General features: G+C 43.4%; 3 protein-coding genes across 4 annotated transcripts; 2 read left to right on the forward strand and 1 right to left on the reverse strand.

Annotated features, from left to right (window-relative positions):
• The first annotated feature begins 873 nt into the window (after nucleotides 1-873).
• On the forward strand, nucleotides 874-3,262 carry LOC102707462 (bZIP transcription factor RISBZ3-like). 2 transcript variants are annotated; one of them, XM_015833396.2, is made up of 6 exons: nucleotides 874-1,167; nucleotides 1,787-1,895; nucleotides 2,196-2,355; nucleotides 2,513-2,588; nucleotides 2,772-2,897; nucleotides 2,997-3,262. In XM_015833396.2, exons 1-6 carry the CDS (start codon nucleotides 1,006-1,008, stop codon nucleotides 3,243-3,245), a joined length of 882 nt encoding a protein of 293 aa, XP_015688882.1. In that variant the 5' UTR covers nucleotides 874-1,005; the 3' UTR covers nucleotides 3,246-3,262. The 2 variants fall into 2 exon arrangements, with proteins under 2 accessions (XP_015688882.1, XP_015688883.1); XM_015833397.2 differs by having other exon boundaries at nucleotides 2,199-2,355.
• Nucleotides 3,263-3,450: 188 nt separating this feature from the next.
• On the reverse strand, nucleotides 3,451-6,090 carry LOC102722371 (protein ALTERED PHOSPHATE STARVATION RESPONSE 1-like). Its single transcript, XM_040520242.1, has 4 exons — nucleotides 5,925-6,090; nucleotides 4,854-5,763; nucleotides 4,623-4,774; nucleotides 3,451-4,525 (listed from the first exon to the last, which is right to left on the reverse strand). The coding sequence occupies exons 2-4, from the start codon at nucleotides 5,731-5,733 to the stop codon at nucleotides 3,596-3,598; spliced, it is 1,962 nt and encodes a 653-aa protein (XP_040376176.1). The 5' UTR covers nucleotides 5,734-5,763; nucleotides 5,925-6,090; the 3' UTR covers nucleotides 3,451-3,595.
• Nucleotides 6,091-8,597: 2,507 nt separating this feature from the next.
• Nucleotides 8,598-15,276, forward strand: LOC102707743 (V-type proton ATPase catalytic subunit A-like). The gene is made up of 19 exons (XM_006646892.3): nucleotides 8,598-8,798; nucleotides 9,602-9,728; nucleotides 9,865-9,920; nucleotides 9,996-10,052; nucleotides 10,156-10,267; nucleotides 10,381-10,418; nucleotides 10,508-10,609; nucleotides 10,710-10,766; nucleotides 10,850-10,921; nucleotides 11,080-11,181; nucleotides 11,298-11,490; nucleotides 12,037-12,143; nucleotides 12,802-12,996; nucleotides 13,089-13,175; nucleotides 13,326-13,430; nucleotides 13,792-13,889; nucleotides 13,975-14,053; nucleotides 14,670-14,758; nucleotides 14,848-15,276. The coding sequence occupies exons 1-19, from the start codon at nucleotides 8,727-8,729 to the stop codon at nucleotides 14,960-14,962; spliced, it is 1,863 nt and encodes a 620-aa protein (XP_006646955.1). The 5' UTR covers nucleotides 8,598-8,726; the 3' UTR covers nucleotides 14,963-15,276.
• The last annotated feature ends 1,926 nt before the right edge of the window (nucleotides 15,277-17,202 follow it).

Raw genomic sequence — 17,202 nt, forward strand, 5'->3', positions numbered from 1 at the left:
AATCAAAATTTGAATTTCGAACCTTAAATTTATAGAGTTAATTTTAGGGGCTTTCATCGTAGTTTATTTTTCAACCTTGACTTTTAGATTGCTAGCATATAAAAGTTTTATTTATAAATTATTTTATGTTTGCAAATATGCTAAGATCACCCTCTTAGACTTTTATGATAGATATTTGAGAGTTAACATACACCATAAACAGCCCGCGATGATTTAATTGTTGTAAAGTTGAAATTTACTCTTTGAAAAATCATATGAGAACCACGGGACACAACGTTTTAAACTTGAGAAATGTACCCATAAAAAACCATATTCTATTAACCTAAATGATTAATTAAAAAATCTCTCGTCTTTATTTTTATTTTAGGATTAATTTAATTATACATAAATTCGCTAAGTATGGGTATAAAATAGTCCTATAAAAGGGAGCAACAAGGTGTAAGAAAAAGAGAAGAAAAGGAGTTTGGTGAGATGGTGGGGAATGAGATAGCAAGCGGACAAAGACAAATCATGCCAATTTGGCCAAGTGCGTCACACAATTTTTTATCTAACATTATTAATATTGAACCATTCGTTTCTAAACAATACACATTAACCCACTTATAATTTCGTAAATCCACGTATAAAATATTTTAAATAAAGCAAACTATTAAACGTGAATCAAAAGTTAAACATCGGAAAACGATGAAAAAAAAAGCCCCGATGAGCTGCGGCAGCCCGACACGTACCGAGAAAGCGCTACGGCTGCAGGATGGCAGGGTTGGTAAATACGGCGGAGAAGGGAGGGCAAAGAGACCGGCGGTGGACGCTTTCCACGGCGAGCTGACGCCATCGCCGCCGAAAAGAGCTTTTTTTTCCTCCCCTCCTCCTCTCGGTGGTGGTCTGCCTCGCTGGGGCATCTCTAAAAGCATCCGACTCCGACGCCGCCACCACCACCGCAGCAGCAGCAGCCACCCACGACGACGACGAGCGAGCGAGCGAGCGATCGGTCCGCGGGGGAAGACGATGAAGAAGTGCCCGTCGGAGATCAACTTCGAGGCGTTCATCCACGGCGGGAGTGGGGAGGCCGACCCCGCCGCCGCCGCCGAGCAGAAGCCCGCCGGCTCGCACCCGCCGTTCATGATGTTCTCAGCCGCCGACCTCTCCGCCTTCAGCTTCGCCGACTCGGTGAGTGCTCTGCTGCTGCTGCTGCGACTAGTACTGATTTGCGCGGAGTGATCATCAGCTCCTTGTACCTTTCAAATCGAAAACCTCGCTCCAATTTTTGCAAGTGCCCTTTTTTGTCATGTATATGTATGGCTGCTTAGATGTATTCTCTGCAAGCTATGTTTCGTATTTGAAAGGAATTTAAATAGCCGGATTGATATGAGGGCGTCCTGAACTCTAGGCATAGAGAAGATATTAAGAAATTTTTTAGGTTAATAGGCTAACAGGAGAGTTTACCTTGTCATGACAGGGGTTAATTGGGTTGTTATTAACATATGATGACTAGAGTAATAAATAATTAGTCACTAGTATATTAAGAAATGAAATGCTTTTTTACATAAGGATGATGATTACATACTGATTAGTACTGCTGATTAGTCATTAGTATGTTAAGAACTGAAGTAATTTGTAGATAAGGAAGATGGTTACATACTGATAAGCCAATCATTAGTATGAAATCTTGCAATTACAGGAAGTAGTATCTCATACTAGCTCTGGTTGCTTATATTAATCTGTACTTGATTCTTCATGTGCATGATTAATCACTTGACTAATTGTACTTTTGTTTTTGTCCAAGCAGAGCACCATCACTGGGGCCATTCCCAACCACATATGGCCCCAGACCCAGAGCCTCAACGCACGGCATCCTGCGGTTTCAACCACAATTGAATCGCAGTCATCAATTTGTGGTATCACCTCACACACGTCTTCTTCTACAGCTTTTATCAGTTATTAAGGCTGCAATTTACACGCAGAAATACTCGGTGATCTATGTATGCGATTATTTGCTACTGTACTGATACTGAAAACACATGCAAATTGGATTTTACCACACATGGAGATTCAATCCATGGACATGCTGCACATGCATGGACAGTACCAGTACTGTTACTGTGTTATATATACTGCATCAAAATTGGATTTGATGATGGGGCAGATGTTCAGATGTTTAATTGTTCTTGCTCACCTCTGTTCATATTCTCTGTCAGCAGCAGCAAGTCCCACATCAGCCACCAATCTGACTATGAAGGAGAGTCAAACTCTGGGAGGCACAAGTGGTTCAGATTCTGACAGCGAGTCAATGTTCGATATAGAGGGAGGTCCGTGCGAACAAAGCACAAACCCATTGGATGTGAAGAGAATGAGAAGGTATACCAAAGAACACGACAACTTATTGCCAGCGTTTCGTCTGCTCTCTGCTGCAGCTTTGTAACATTATAGTGGTACTCACAAGTAGAAATTGCATTTCAGAACGAATGTTTGGCAAATAACTTGCATGGAATGGTTGTTGGTTTCAAAATTGTAGGATGGTGTCCAACAGGGAGTCTGCTCGGCGATCAAGGAAGAGAAAGCAAGCTCACTTAGCTGATCTCGAGTCACAGGTAAACGATATGGTGTATACTTGTGGAATTTTTGACAGTGTCAAACGGTAATATCCACCACAGATTGAGTAACACATCTTGTGCCAACTGGTAGCCTGGTACTATGATTTTGAGTCAGAATGACAATGCCACCTCCAGTTCTTTCAGATTATTCAGAGTTCAACTCGTGAGCTTGTTTGTCAGGTCGACCAGCTCCGGGGCGAAAATGCGTCGCTTTTCAAGCAATTGACAGATGCCAACGGGCAATTCACGACCGCGGTCACGGACAACAGAATCCTCAAATCAGACGTCGAGGCCCTCCGTGTCAAGGTGAATCATCCATCTGCTCACTGCGTTGATCATCGCCATCGCCATTAGCTGCATCTCGGACAGTTTTCTGAAGCTCTGAAGCCGGTCCCGTTCATGCAGGTGAAGATGGCGGAGGACATGGTGGCGCGGGGGGCGATGTCGTGCGGGCTCGGCCACCTCGGCGGGCTGTCGCCGGCGCTGAACGCCCGGCAGCGCTGCGTCCCGGACGTGCTCACCGGGCTGGACTACGCCGGCGACGACCCCTTCACGGGGCTGTCCCCGCCGGACCAGGGCCAGATGCCCGGCGGCGAGGTGGTCGACGGCTGCTGGGGCTGGGACTCCCACTCCAACGGCGGCATGTCCAAGTGAACGACCTACTACTGTCAGTGCCATGCCATGCCATGCCATGGCATCTCAAGCTCAGGCTCAGGCTCAGCTACGTATGAATGTGGTGTCAAGTGAACGGACTTGAGTTTTTCAGAGTCCTCGTGTCGTGTCGTCATGTAATAGAACTGACCAGCTATATACTATTGGTACTATAAATGCTAAGAGATTTGAACTACGAATTATAAATGTTGTGCAATTTACAACTTTTTTTCTGATCTGGTTGCAGTTTTTTGCATTTTGAATCCATGATCCATTGGTGAGAGCTTGGAGAATTCAAGTGAGTGACCAAATGGTTGCAAAGAATCCATGGCGAGTTTATACGATGGGTAAGTTCAGTTTTGAATGGTCTCTTCTTCTCTTCCCGCCATCTCCCTCGCGCGTTCCCTCTCTTCCATGTCCACCACCAACTCGTCGTACGCGGCGGCGGCCAGGCAGCCGGCCTCCGCCGTGCTCGCCAGCGCCGCCGTTAGACCGAGGCAGATCCTCTTCTTGCCTTCCTCCTCGTTCCAGTCCTCCTCGCCGCCTCGCCGGCGCGCGGCTGTGGCGATGGCGGCCGCCTCGGCGGCCACCGCCTCCACGTCCCTGGTGGCCACCTCGACGCTGACGGCCTCGACGGCGCCGGCCCAGGCGACGAGGAGGCGCGGCATGTGCTCGCCGTCCTTGACGCAGCTCCGGGCCCAGCCCCAGAGCGCCGCCGCGTACCAGCGCTGCGACTCCGCCCACGCCTCCATCGCCGCGCGCCACCCGCGGAGCTCCGTCGCGAGCGCGCCCGCCGCAGTCGCCGCGCGCGCCTGCCCCGGTGGCGGCGGCGGGCCCCTGATGCCTCCCTCGCCGCCGGCAGCCGCTCGCGCGGACGCGGCCGCCGACGACGACAGGAGCGCGCACGCCTCATCCGCCGTGCGCTTCATCGCCCGGTGAGCATCGGCGATCACCCTCCACATCCTTGCCAACCTAAACATTTTTTTATCCAAAATCAAGCACATCAGACGCCCAGATCGATCGCTGGTGTTCTTGCGAGATCGGTGGTGGTGGTGGTACCCTCGGATGAGCTGCGTGAGCTGGGGGAGGAGCTCGTCGCGGCGGACGGCGGCGATCCTCTTGGAGACGGAGTCGACGGAGGTGATTGAGATGTCCAGCTTGGTCCGGAGGTCTCTCATGGCGGCCCTCGTCTTCTCGATGGCGAACGGCTCGGCGCCATTGGCGTCCTGGCTCCGCAGCAGCGCGCACTTCTTCTCGTAGGCCAGCCTCACCCGCTCCCCTGCCTTCACCACGACGACGCCATGAAAACGAGAAAATTCAGATCGTTCTTGACGACTCAATCAATGGCGGATTGGCAGATCGAATTGGATCAGTCTCTACCCTGACTTCCTCGTAGAGCCTCTTCTCCCACTCGTAGAGCCTATCAAGGCTCTCCTTGTGGCTCTTGAACAGCTGGAATGCCTCCGGGGAGACCTCGCCGCCGCCGCAGCCTTCCTCGTCGCCGTCGACGTCGCCGTGAGCAGCTGGTCGGACTGTCTACGTACGAGACATGACATGAGTGATTCAATGGTGGAGACTGGAGAGTGTGGAAGGCGCAACGATGGCGTGTACCTTTCCTCTGGTAGGGGACGACCTCGAGGAGCACGGAGACGTCGTTGGCGACGTCGGCGATCTTCATGAAGTGGCCCTGGATGTCCCTCATGGCCTCCGCCATGCTCGCCGGCGGCCGGTCGACGTACACGGTGAACCCCGGCGTGCTATGCTGCTCGACGTCGGCGCTCGCGAGAACCCTCAGCTCGTTGTTGACACGATCCACCGCCTTCTCCTCTTCCTCCCTCGGCTGCTGCTCCACCGCCGGCGAAGCCTCCGCCTCTTCCTCTTCATCGTCGCTGTCGCTGTCGCCGTCGCTTTCTTCTTCCAGCTCGGGTAGCATCTGCTCGTCTTCTTCGCCATCGCTTCTCCTCCCTTCGTCGACGTCGCCATAGTTCACGTATTGCTGGTGATCGGGATGGAGAGAAGAGAAAGGGTCCCAAGGGAAGTCCCATGTCGTCGTCGGCGGCGGCAGCGGCGAAGCCGGCATGGCATTCGCCGGAGCATAGGAAGAAGGGTGGAAGAAGAACTGGCCGGGGTCCACGCCGAAGAACCCATCCACCGTGGCGGTCTCGGCGGCCTCATCCACCCACTGCTCCTCCACCACCGGGTGCACCGGCGCGCCGCCCCCCGACCTCAGACAGTTCACGACAAGAACCTTCTTCTCCGGCGAGCACGGCCGGTGCCGGCACGCCGCCTCCTGCTGCAGGAAGTAGAGGTGCTCGTCCTCGGCGAGGTAGTAGAAGAGGGCGAGCGAGACGCGGCGGAGGGAGTGGGCGTAGGCGACATGGGAGGAGGCCAGCAGGCTCCTCTGCGCGATCGCCGTCTTCACGAAGCTCCTCCGTTCATGGCACGCCCTGACGGCCTCCTCCTCCAGCTTCTTCGACGACGAGCACCCCATCGATCAGAAATGCGCAGGTTTTTCTTTTTTCTGCAAAATTCAGAAGAAACCGATGGTTTTTATCCATATGTGTGATGAACACGATCAAATCAGGAGCTGAGACTGCGATGAGATTCTTGGTCGTGTTGGGTCTTTGCGAATTGCAAGGAAAGAACATTTCTTGGGTGAGGCAACTGAAGGTGCTTGCTTACCAAGAACTCTTTTTGCAGGGTGAACAAAGGCAAGTCTTTGAATCTTGATCATGTTATTCTGAACTTCTTTTGTAGGTTAGGGTGCTAAGATTTCAAGTTTGCAAAGAATCTCGGTCAGGGAAGAAATGGATGGATAGGAGCAGAACAGCTATGAGATCTTGGGATGAAAAAGAGTCTACCCATTGACATACTTTGAGTTCAAAAAAATATGCCTACTCATGTTCATACTGGAGGAACCACACTTTAAAAAGAGGTTAAAGCTAAAGAAGTTGAGTTTAATTATTCGTCTTAACATGGTAATTTGTGATGTCTGAACTTGATAGTTAACAGTGACACGAGATTGGATGTTAATTCGAGCTATCAAGTGGGAAGAGGAAGAGAAAGCTTGTTTCACTGACAGATGCTACAGAATTATCCACTGTCTAAAAACAAAACAACAAAAAAAAATTGAACTTACACGCTTCAACATGGATAAAAAAAGAGATTTGCTCCGGTCTAACAAAAAGTAACTCGAGATACCGGTATACTAAATCGTTTTTCATCATTGGATCTAGCTGAGTAGAATGTGCAACAGATTCCACGATTTCTGATTTGTTACCGTGATGTAGAGGTATCTCGAGATATTTTTTATTGGACTGAAACAAATCTCATCCATGTTGCTCTGTGCTATTCCCCCAAATCTGAAGTGCTGGATCCACGTTGGTTCAACTAATTTAGTCCCCTCTTTTAGGAGAGAAGAGGACAGAATCATATGTAAGGCAACGGAATTTATGCTGCTCAACGCTATCCCATTTTGCCAATTGGAAATACAGATGTGGATTATTGCATGATACTCCATCTGATTTTTAATTTTGAAGTCATTAATTTTTAAACACATATTTATCCATTTGTTTTATTGAAAAAATATGTAATTATTATTTATTCTGTTATGATTATTTTATTATTATAAATAATTTAATCATGACTTTTTTATATTTACACAATTTGTTTAAAAATACAAATGACCAAACGTAATAACAAAAAATCAATGGCATGGGACGTTATCCCGTAGTTGCAACCTGTAGATGTTACTATGGAAAATATGCAGAAAAAAATTCAGATATACGAAAGGTGACTCTTACTATCTCCGCTTACAATAACTTGACCATTTGTCTTTTTTTTAAAAAAAATGCTTAAAAGATGACGTATCATCAAACTGTTTACATGCTAAATGGGAAACTTTCGTTCATCGTAGCATATTCATTTTGAACTTAGGCCATGTCATGTTTATTTCCCAAAAGTTTTTAGGAGGAAGGTCACACCGGCACGTACGGTTACATTTGAAGTATTAAACACAGTTTAATTATAAAACAAATCTTAGATTTTGCTTGAAAACCGTGAGACGAATATTTTAAGTCTAATTAATCCGTCATTAGCACATAGTTACTGTAACACTTATGGCTAATCATACACTAATTAGGCTCAAAAGATTCGTCTCGAAATTTTCCCATAATTATGTAATTAGTTTTAATTTTCATCTATATTTAATACTCTATTTAAGTGTCCAAAGATTCGATGTGATATTTTTGAAAACTTTTTGGGAATGACACAGGGCCTTAATTTGCTGTCAAAACCGGAACGGTGAAAGTACAAATTCAAGTAAATGCGAATGGTAGGAGCGTGCATATAATGGAATGCATGACCAGTAAAATTTAATTAAATCTTATATTGAACAGTTGTCATTTTCATAATTTATCCCGAATGTTTTAGAGTTGAGTCAAGCGCGAAAATCTTTTCATGGTGAAGGGTTGACATCCACGTAACGTTAAATGCTCGATATATCAGTTTTGTGTGCTGTCGAGGTCACGTGACTTTGTTATTGACATATGGGTCTAACAAACCCTGGGCCACATGTCAGTGACAAATGTACGATGACTATAACCGTAATAGATCTCAATCCCCTCGATATATGTGTTAGTTATAGATAAATCCTTATTATCTTAAGGTATTTATCAGCTTTAAGAAAAATATCATATAACCGTGAATCCTAAAATCTCGCATATGTCAAACACGCTAAAAAGGAATAATTATCTATTTGTTAATTCTAGTTTTGACATTTAATCAATATATCTATAACATATAATATATTAGTATAGAATCAATATGCGACAGACACATTGGGTGATAAATCTATAACAAAACGATTACCGGACATAATCACATCCAAATAAGATAGATTATACCAGATGATACCAAACTTATTGACATCCCGTGACAAGAACAACACGAGGGGCGTGGGTGGAGATGGATGCCTGCATGAGGGTGAGCAGGCGAGTGGAGGTGGGCTACTCGTTTAGTTGATCCCATTGAAACGGAAGAGCGTCGTGTAGAATGTTTGAATTTGTAAACGTGTAACCATGACAAAAAAATATTAAATACCCCGGTACTATGTATAAATAAACTTGATCGACGGATCTCAGTAATAAAACTTATTCCATTTATTCAAATCAGAAACGATTACTAATTAACCGCGACCGACCCACACACACCACAGGTTCTATGACCACTGGCCCACAAGTCAGCGCCCCAAAAACCAAGCAGTACGAACCGCTAAATCACAGCTCGAGACGAACCCATTGCTCCAAAATATCAAATCAGAAAATAAAAAAGCAAAATAAATACATAAAAAAGACACGCGACGGCGACATCTATTTAAGGCGGCATCCACCTCACCACCGCCTGCGTGCGTGGCCCTCCTCTCCTCCGCATCGCCCCCCCAGATCGCGACGAGCCCCACCGCCCACCTCGCCGCCGGCGGCCGCCATGGCGTTCGGCGACCGCATCACCACCTTCGAGGACTCCGAGAAGGAGAGCGAGTACGGCTACGTCCGCAAGGTCCCTCTCTCTCTCTCTCTCCGCCTGCCCGCTCGCATTGCTCCCTCCCTCCTGCGTAGATCCCATTCGCGATCCCGACGGGCGCGGGCCCCGTGGCGGCGTGGTTGGGCCCCCGCGGGCGTCTGGCGCGGTCGGATCGGAGCTGAATTGGCGCGAGATTTGAGGTGGCTTGGTGCGGGGGTTCGGCGGGTGGTGGTGGTGGCGCGGGTTGCTTCCTGGGGATCTGTCGGGGGGCGACTGGTGCTGTGTGGGAGGAACCCTCGGATCCAGTCAGCATTGGTGTGGGCACTCGGTGGAAGTAGGTTTGCAGGGCTGGGTTGCTGACTTGCTGTGCTTGAGATTTGCGTGTGGCGTTCTGATCGCTAGGCTGTACCACACCGTAGTATGATCTACTCTGCTCTTGGAAGGATGCTAAAAGTTTAGGCTGTACTGTGGATTCGTCACTCGTGTGTACAACGGGTTCAGATGGGTTTGACTGATGCTTGGCATTTGTACATTGTGTTTGGACTGTGGACGAGCATAAGAAGCTGTTTCTTTTGTAGCATAAGATTTGGTGTTGATTGGTGCCAAAATGTGGCCCGCGTGCTCATACTTGTTCCTTGGCATATTAGATCCTATTACGAACTCAGTGCTGTCGTATCTGTCTGGTAGAATACTTAGATGCTGTCTACTGCTAAGATTTGGTTTCTAGTTATATGTACAATAGCAATCGTCCTCTCTTTTCTGTGATGGTATGTTTAAATCTGAACTTTATTCACGCTGTGTTGATGAACGCTAGTGCTTGACTGAATGGGTTTCTGTAGGTTTCTGGACCTGTGGTCGTGGCTGATGGAATGGGAGGTGCTGCCATGTATGAGCTTGTCCGTGTTGGGCACGATAACCTCATCGGAGAAATTATCCGTCTCGAGGGTGATTCAGCTACCATTCAAGGTGTGCAACACCGCTCTAGTTTTTTTTCTATCTTTCACAGCATACAGACGTGAGTTCTAATGGTGATTATATGCCAGTTTAAACCACATACAGTCAATATCTCAACATCGGAAATGTTGCTATTTGTGTATCACAGTTTACGAGGAAACTGCTGGACTGATGGTTAATGACCCTGTTTTGAGAACACGAAAGGTGCATTTTTGTCATCTACCAAACTAACCTGTCAAGTGTAACTGTTTTTAACACATAATAGTTATGCCTGTGCAGCCCCTATCAGTTGAGTTGGGACCTGGTATTCTAGGGAACATTTTTGATGGAATTCAGGTAACATCAAGTTGTGAACATGGAATAATTTCATTAAGGTCTGTGCACTTCATATCTGTTGAGTGTTGACTATTGCCATCTCCTTTTTCCTATCACGTTGTAGCGTCCTCTAAAAACTATTGCTATTAAATCTGGAGATGTGTACATCCCTCGTGGTGTCTCGGTACCTGCCCTTGACAAAGATGTTCTTTGGGAGTTTAACCCAAAGAATCTAGGTAATGTGTTCAGTATACTTCAGGCATGTAAATCAGGGACATCCATTTATCCCTTTTCATTTAGTGTGCAGTGCAAGACACTCTAAAATATCTCTTATATCCTTCTGCTGCAGGTGTTGGAGATGCTATCACAGGCGGAGATATATATGCTGTAAGTAATCATGATTTTGAGTCTCGTGTTATGTTATTATTGATACTATGCATCAGGATATTGGCTAAAGTTTCCTGACTATATGGCAGGCTGTCCACGAGAATACTTTGATGGAACACCGTGTTGCTCTTCCACCTGGCTCTATGGGGAAAATAAGTTACATCGCCCCAGCTGGTCAATACAGCTTGCAGGTTAGTGGATGCTATCAGTATCACTTTATCCCATGTCCTATTGATCTGCATGTGTTATACTTTGCTTACCTTTGTTTCAAACCCTGCGTTTGCTATGCAGGATACTGTGTTAGAGTTGGAATTTCAGGGTATCAAAAAGCAATTTACCATGCTTCAGGTAAAAAAATTGTCTCTTTTGCGAAGATTGTATGTCTGAGGATTAAAGCATTAGTTTAATTTCTTGTACCTATTGGACTACAGACATGGCCTGTTCGTTCACCAAGGCCTGTTGCATCAAAGCTTGCTGCGGATACACCTCTTCTTACAGGACAGGTTTGTGCCGAACCTGTCATGAGCCCAGTTTAACATTTGTTTTCCTCCCTAGTTTCATCAAAGTTTTGTTGAATCACTAAATGTTCTCAGGTGTTGTTTTTATCCCCTCTTTTCCTACTCATTTAATCTAATTCTTGTCTACTTTTAAATGGTCTCAGCGTGTACTTGATGCGTTGTTCCCCTCAGTTCTTGGAGGAACTTGTGCCATTCCTGGAGCTTTTGGTTGTGGAAAAACTGTCATTAGTCAAGCACTTTCCAAGGTGATCACTATTTTTCTATTCCTTATAACTGTGTAGTATCTTTGGAAATATACTCTCTTTTTGTTGCCTTGGCCTACATCTTTGTACTGAGATAAGTAGCCTTCTCAACTCTGCAGTATTCCAACTCCGAAGCTGTGGTTTATGTTGGATGTGGCGAAAGAGGAAATGAGATGGCTGAGGTTCTCATGGACTTTCCCCAATTGACAATGACATATGAGGGACGTGAAGAGTCAGTGATGAAGAGAACGACACTGGTGGCTAACACATCGAACATGCCTGTTGCTGCTCGTGAAGCTTCCATTTATACAGGTAATGGTGTAATATTGTAATGCCCCTGATTGATTTGATATTTACATTAAGCCACAACATAATAGTGACTGATATCAATACTGTGCGCCCCAATTTGGTTTTGTTCTTTTAGTTGGCATATAGTTGTTTAGTAAAGGTATGTATCTCATAAATATGATGTTACATCAACCTGGGCCATGCCTTCTTACCTGCGACTAAACATGTACCCATTTTTAGAATCTTTACACTGCACAACAGTGGCTAAAAGCACAGCATTGATACAGGGCAAAATGATAAGCATATCTGCATTTATTCCTGAGATCCACACATGTATATTACTGTGGAATTTATGATAAAAAAAATCTTGATGATGAAGGCGTCCCCCTCCCCAGTTATATTTCCTATTATTACTCTCCAGTTTAGAATTTATGTAACATTGATTTTGTCAATATGTTCAGTTTCCTGGTTCTTTGGTCATTTGGAGTACTATTAGCATGCATTCTATGGATCTTAAAATCATCAACAATGATTTCATTTAAACAAAATTTTGTATGGATTTTCCCCCAGGAATTACGATAGCTGAATATTTCCGTGACATGGGCTACAATGTCAGTATGATGGCTGATTCCACCTCACGATGGGCTGAGGCATTGCGTGAGATTTCTGGGCGTTTGGTACGTTCTGCTGTTACTTGACCCCATTTCCTTTTGTATTTCTTAAAGTAAATTGCTTTAACTTCTATGCTCATATGAAGGAAAATTAACTTCTCTGATTTCTTATCAGTTTAGTTTTGTTTTCATTGTGTTTTTCGTTAGTTGCTATGATAGCCTATTTACGCTGGTAGTCTGGATTATAGAATCAAGTTTTCATCATTTAATATAATTCACTATGTATGCCAAACAATACTATGCAAGGCTTTAGGAGCTTAGCACAATATAAAAATACTAGCTGAATGCCTATGCTTTGCAAAGGATAAAAACATATTATGTTATTCCTAGAATAAATAGAAAATATTTTTCATGAAATATGTGACCATCTTTTTTATATAGGAAATATCCATATCAATTTGATTGTATGTGGATATCCATCTTTTTTAATATTACGAAGTTAAGAGGGTAAATTGTAAAAATGCAATGGGAGTACACCACTAGAGGCTTTTATAGTAGTAAAGATAAACGCCAGATTAGACGACAAGAACTACCTGATGACCACTTTTGCTGGTGCTAATATATCCTTTGGAGTAAAATTGTTCTAACCCATTTCTGCTGATTCCTTAAAACATCTGTCTTATGGTAATTTTCTAATGGGCAATGCCACATTTTTGTGGTCCAGGCTGAAATGCCTGCAGATAGTGGATACCCTGCTTATTTGGCTGCAAGACTGGCATCTTTCTATGAACGTGCTGGTAAGGTAAGGTGTCTTGGAAGTCCAGATCGGGATGGAAGTGTTACAATTGTGGGTGCTGTCTCTCCTCCTGGTGGTGATTTTTCAGATCCTGTTACCTCTGCGACCCTTAGTATTGTTCAGGTAAGGAATCATAAATTACTCCTCCTTTTTAGTCTGACTTGATAAAAATGTTTATTGTTTCTGTGTTGTTAAACCGTGTCTTCTTTTTTAAGGTTTTCTGGGGATTAGATAAAAAGCTTGCCCAGAGGAAGCATTTCCCATCAGTGAATTGGCTCATTTCTTATTCGAAATATTCCAAGGTTCGTTTCTGACAAGCAACTTGCTTAATTAGTTTATACTCCCTTCAGATTCCAACTGAGTTGTTTTTAGACTTGCGCACATAGATTAAGAATTCCATGATGCATGAGCTAATTGTTGTTATGTGATCATACAATGTTTCTGCCTAGCAGGCGCTTGAGTCATTCTACGAGAAGTTTGATCCGGATTTCATTGATATTAGAACAAAGGCACGTGAGGTGTTGCAGAGGGAGGATGATCTAAATGAAATTGTGCAGGTACTTTTTTTAGCCTTGTGGATATTTACTCCTGGAATTCCATGATGTTTTGACCTTTCCAAGTGAAGTTACCTTGTTTCATAATGTTCTATTGCTTCTTGCTGTAATGCTTCTTATTAATATGCAGCATGCCAATGTGACATCCCATCAAAAGTGCTCACACATGCTTTTGTAAATATTTTCTCAGTACCAGTTTCTTGGTATTTCATTCACTTGTTGGTCCTCCTAATCATTTTGAAAGTGATAATAAACTTGACTTCAGTACATACTTTTTTTCTCAAAAAGATGTGGCATAAGTAAGATTTGAGCTCTTTGATCTTTGCGTGAGATTTACTGTGGACTCTCTACCCCCTACATTCAGCTTGTTGGTAAAGATGCACTGGCAGAATCCGACAAGATTACACTGGAGACAGCAAAACTTCTGAGAGAAGATTATTTGGCACAAAATGCCTTTACCTCGTGAGTGTTAAACACATTTGATAGTTTTACTGCCATTTGTTATCATCCATACTAACTAATTGATCAATTCTGTTGTGTAAAACAGATACGATAAATACTGCCCATTCTACAAATCTGTGTGGATGATGCGCAATATTATTCATTTCAACACACTGGCAAACCAGGTAAATTCTCTTACTCATTGTTCCAGCAACACTACAATTTTCCAATTTCTTTTGAACAAGCCAATCTAGCTGAAATTTTGACATAGAAAATCATGTCAAAACTTTCTGATAATTTTGTTATATCTATTGTCACTGATGCTTGTGAGCATATATTTAAAACAATCGTTGGTCACCTAGAGGCCCGAAATCCCATGACCATAGAATGGCATGAAACTGAACCACTGGTTCCTGCTTGAATCACTGATTTCTGGAACAACAAAAGTATGAATTGGATTGATTCATTGGTATGTGAAGTTACAGGTTTTGAACTTAATGGGATTGACAGAGGTTGGACCTCTTAATCCCTTGAATTTAAATATCAAAGTAGAAGATTGTTTGGCTTATAATTTATAAATAATTGAATCCTGGCATGGCATCAACATGCTAGGATATTTAAATTGGAAATTGAATGAGTGGAGCTAATTGAAGACAACTGAGGGCACAGTTTATTGTACTGTGGTTTATAAGTTACTCAAATTGTTAAATCACTACAAATAGGATCTTTTCAAGACATGTTATATTCCCATACAAAAGTAGCATAAGAATTGTATTAATTTGCATGGTTTGCTGTTTATAGGCAGTGGAGCGGGCAGCTGGTGTTGATGGACAGAAAATAACATACAGTGTCATCAAGCATCGCATGGGTGATCTATTCTACCGCCTAGTGTACGCATTTCTACCCTACTTCCAAGTTTCATCACTTGTTGTGTAGGAGTTATTACAAGATTACTAATGATATTTATTGCTTATTACAGGTCCCAAAAATTCGAGGATCCCGCAGAAGGCGAAGAGGTTTTGGTTGTGAAATTCCAGAAACTGTACGACGATCTCACCACTGGGTTCCGCAATCTAGAAGACGAAGCACGGTGAATTGTTGTAGATTCTGTGTAAACAACAAGGATATCACCAAAAATGTTCTATAGAACACATGGAAGCATTCCGTTTGCCACTTCCGAGATTGTAGGTCGAGAGTATGTACGAGGTTTTTTCTTTTGTGCAACTATAAGCGCCGTCGCTGTTGTCATACCCAGCTCTTGTTTTGATCCCAGGTGCTCGATGGACACGCCATTATTTCTATTATATGTATCATTTATTTATCATCACAGCATCATTGTAATAAACATGGGCATGTTTATAGTCTCGAATAAGTACGATGTCCAGCTGTTGAAAGTTCTTTCTAAGAAGGTCAATCGTCTTTATTTGTTTGTTGAAAAGCAATGTTGCTTTAGCTTTTAGGTAGTGGTATTTGGTCATGTCAATTTATGACTTGGTACGATTGGCAGGTAATTAGCATTGAGCCTTTTTGGCACTCATTCTTGTACGGCTGAAACTTATAGGCCAAAGTATGAGTTTAGTCGAACCACCTAATGCATTTTTGGACTTCATTTGTCAATGTTAGTACTTGGAAACTATCATTGTCAATGCTTAGTACTTGGAAGTTGGAACTACGTAACTAGTAGGTATACAATGTTAAATGCAAAACTCCAAATGATAGCCAGACTAGTGCACAACAATTAGTACAATATTTATGAGACTGATCTGGCACAAGACAATCCAAATCATGCTATTTTTTGCTGTATTATTGCCATTATTGAATCCTTTTCTCCACTGGACTGGAAGATGCTGCAGCTGGAGTGCCCAGACAAGCAATATCCAATGCAGATATTCCAACTTGCATGTTATTCTTATCTGGAACACAGCAGCCTGTACTTATTTGACTCGATCCATGTGGATGGTTTCCACACACACACAAAATCCAAGCGTCATTAACATTTGGGCCAATCAGCAATGCCTAATTATATTTGAATATTACATTGTGATCTCTACTGTAAGAGCATGGCTAATAATATAGCCAACAAGCTGGCTCCACTTTTCTTATAACCCACCACTCATATATAATAGTTAGTTCTTTATCTTTAATGCAGGACACATATGTATATCTCGCATGCTGTCTTGGTTCTTGTGCCTGAGCTGACTATAAGCTTATAGCCAGCTTCTCCTATCTCTTCTCTCTTCCACGTCAGCATTTAGCTGGCTTATAGCCTGCTATTATACTTACTCTAAGTGCGTGGAGACTTTTTAATTTGTATTGGTTGTCTTCTCCTCAGCTCCTACTTATTTGGCTGGATTATCCTTTTGCGATATGTACTACTTTTTGGCAACCTAAAATTCTCCTTTTCTTTGTTAGTTACTATTCTATTTCCAAAACGGAACACAACACCTGTTTCTGACGTGTACAACTCCTACAGATTAGCGCGATGGAACGAATGTTTTTGACTTTTGACACTAGGGCATGTGAGTATGAGTAGCGTTGATTCAGTATTGATGATTAAGGTGAAGTTAACATCTGATATAAGTAATGTTTTTTTTGGCTGTCTTCTTTTTGATAGATGAAGATAAAATATGTCTATTTTTTATGATAGATATTTTATAGTATAAATAATGAAATTGATTGATGTAAAGTTAATGGTCAACTTTAGAAATATGAGATATCAACTTTTATATATAAACTTCTTATAAAAATTAAAACGTTAAGCAATTCAGGAGGCATATACGAAAAAGCTAAAAATAAAAATAATGCGGCCATACGATGATCCGTCGTCCACGGCAACGCATGTCTATGGCTGAAGTTTAACAGTCCAAAGCAGATGTCAAGAACTGCAGCATGGTGGGGCCACTATATGTATGTGAAATGGTATTCCAAGGGCAAGAGCAATCAGCCTAAAATTATTAATTCGGAAATGCTATATTATGGTCTACCGTTCAACCCAGCAATAATAAGATGCTTGTGGCGGTTAACAACGTCTGGCCGCCGGCGAAGAGCGCCTCAACGGGGCTGCGCCCTTGCGGACGAGCGAGGTGAGGTGGTTTATGAGGCAGACGAGGTCGATAGAATACATTATATATGGTATATGTGAGGTACCATGTTACTTGTGAGATGTCATATTACCTGTGCATGGTAATACCTTAAGATTTTATACGTGATACATGTGAGACACCATTATTTAGGAGATACCATATTAATTAGACAATGTAACATGTCTAGAACTTATTCTGTTGTCTTAATAGTAAACCATCCGATTAATTATGGGGGCAGTTTGAGCATGAAA

Source organism: Oryza brachyantha, chromosome 2 (assembly GCF_000231095.2).
Source record: "Oryza brachyantha chromosome 2, ObraRS2, whole genome shotgun sequence".
NCBI lineage: Eukaryota > Viridiplantae > Streptophyta > Magnoliopsida > Poales > Poaceae > Oryza > Oryza brachyantha.

Coding starts and splice junctions, on each gene's coding strand:
- LOC102707462 (XM_015833396.2), top strand. CDS start 1,006: ATGAAGAAGTGCCCGTCGGAGATCAACTTCGAGGCGTTCATCCACGGC. Junction 1,168..1,786: donor CCTTCAGCTTCGCCGACTCG/GTGAGTGCTCTG, acceptor TTGTCCAAGCAG/AGCACCATCACTGGGGCCAT. Junction 2,898..2,996: donor TCGAGGCCCTCCGTGTCAAG/GTGAATCATCCA, acceptor CCGTTCATGCAG/GTGAAGATGGCGGAGGACAT.
- LOC102722371 (XM_040520242.1), bottom strand. CDS start 5,733: ATGGGGTGCTCGTCGTCGAAGAAGCTGGAGGAGGAGGCCGTCAGGGCG. Junction 4,775..4,853: donor CGTCCCCTACCAGAGGAAAG/GTACACGCCATC, acceptor GTACGTAGACAG/TCCGACCAGCTGCTCACGGC. Junction 4,526..4,622: donor GGCTCTACGAGGAAGTCAGG/GTAGAGACTGAT, acceptor GTCGTGGTGAAG/GCAGGGGAGCGGGTGAGGCT.
- LOC102707743 (XM_006646892.3), top strand. CDS start 8,727: ATGGCGTTCGGCGACCGCATCACCACCTTCGAGGACTCCGAGAAGGAG. Junction 9,729..9,864: donor TGATTCAGCTACCATTCAAG/GTGTGCAACACC, acceptor TGTGTATCACAG/TTTACGAGGAAACTGCTGGA. Junction 12,144..12,801: donor GTGAGATTTCTGGGCGTTTG/GTACGTTCTGCT, acceptor TTTGTGGTCCAG/GCTGAAATGCCTGCAGATAG.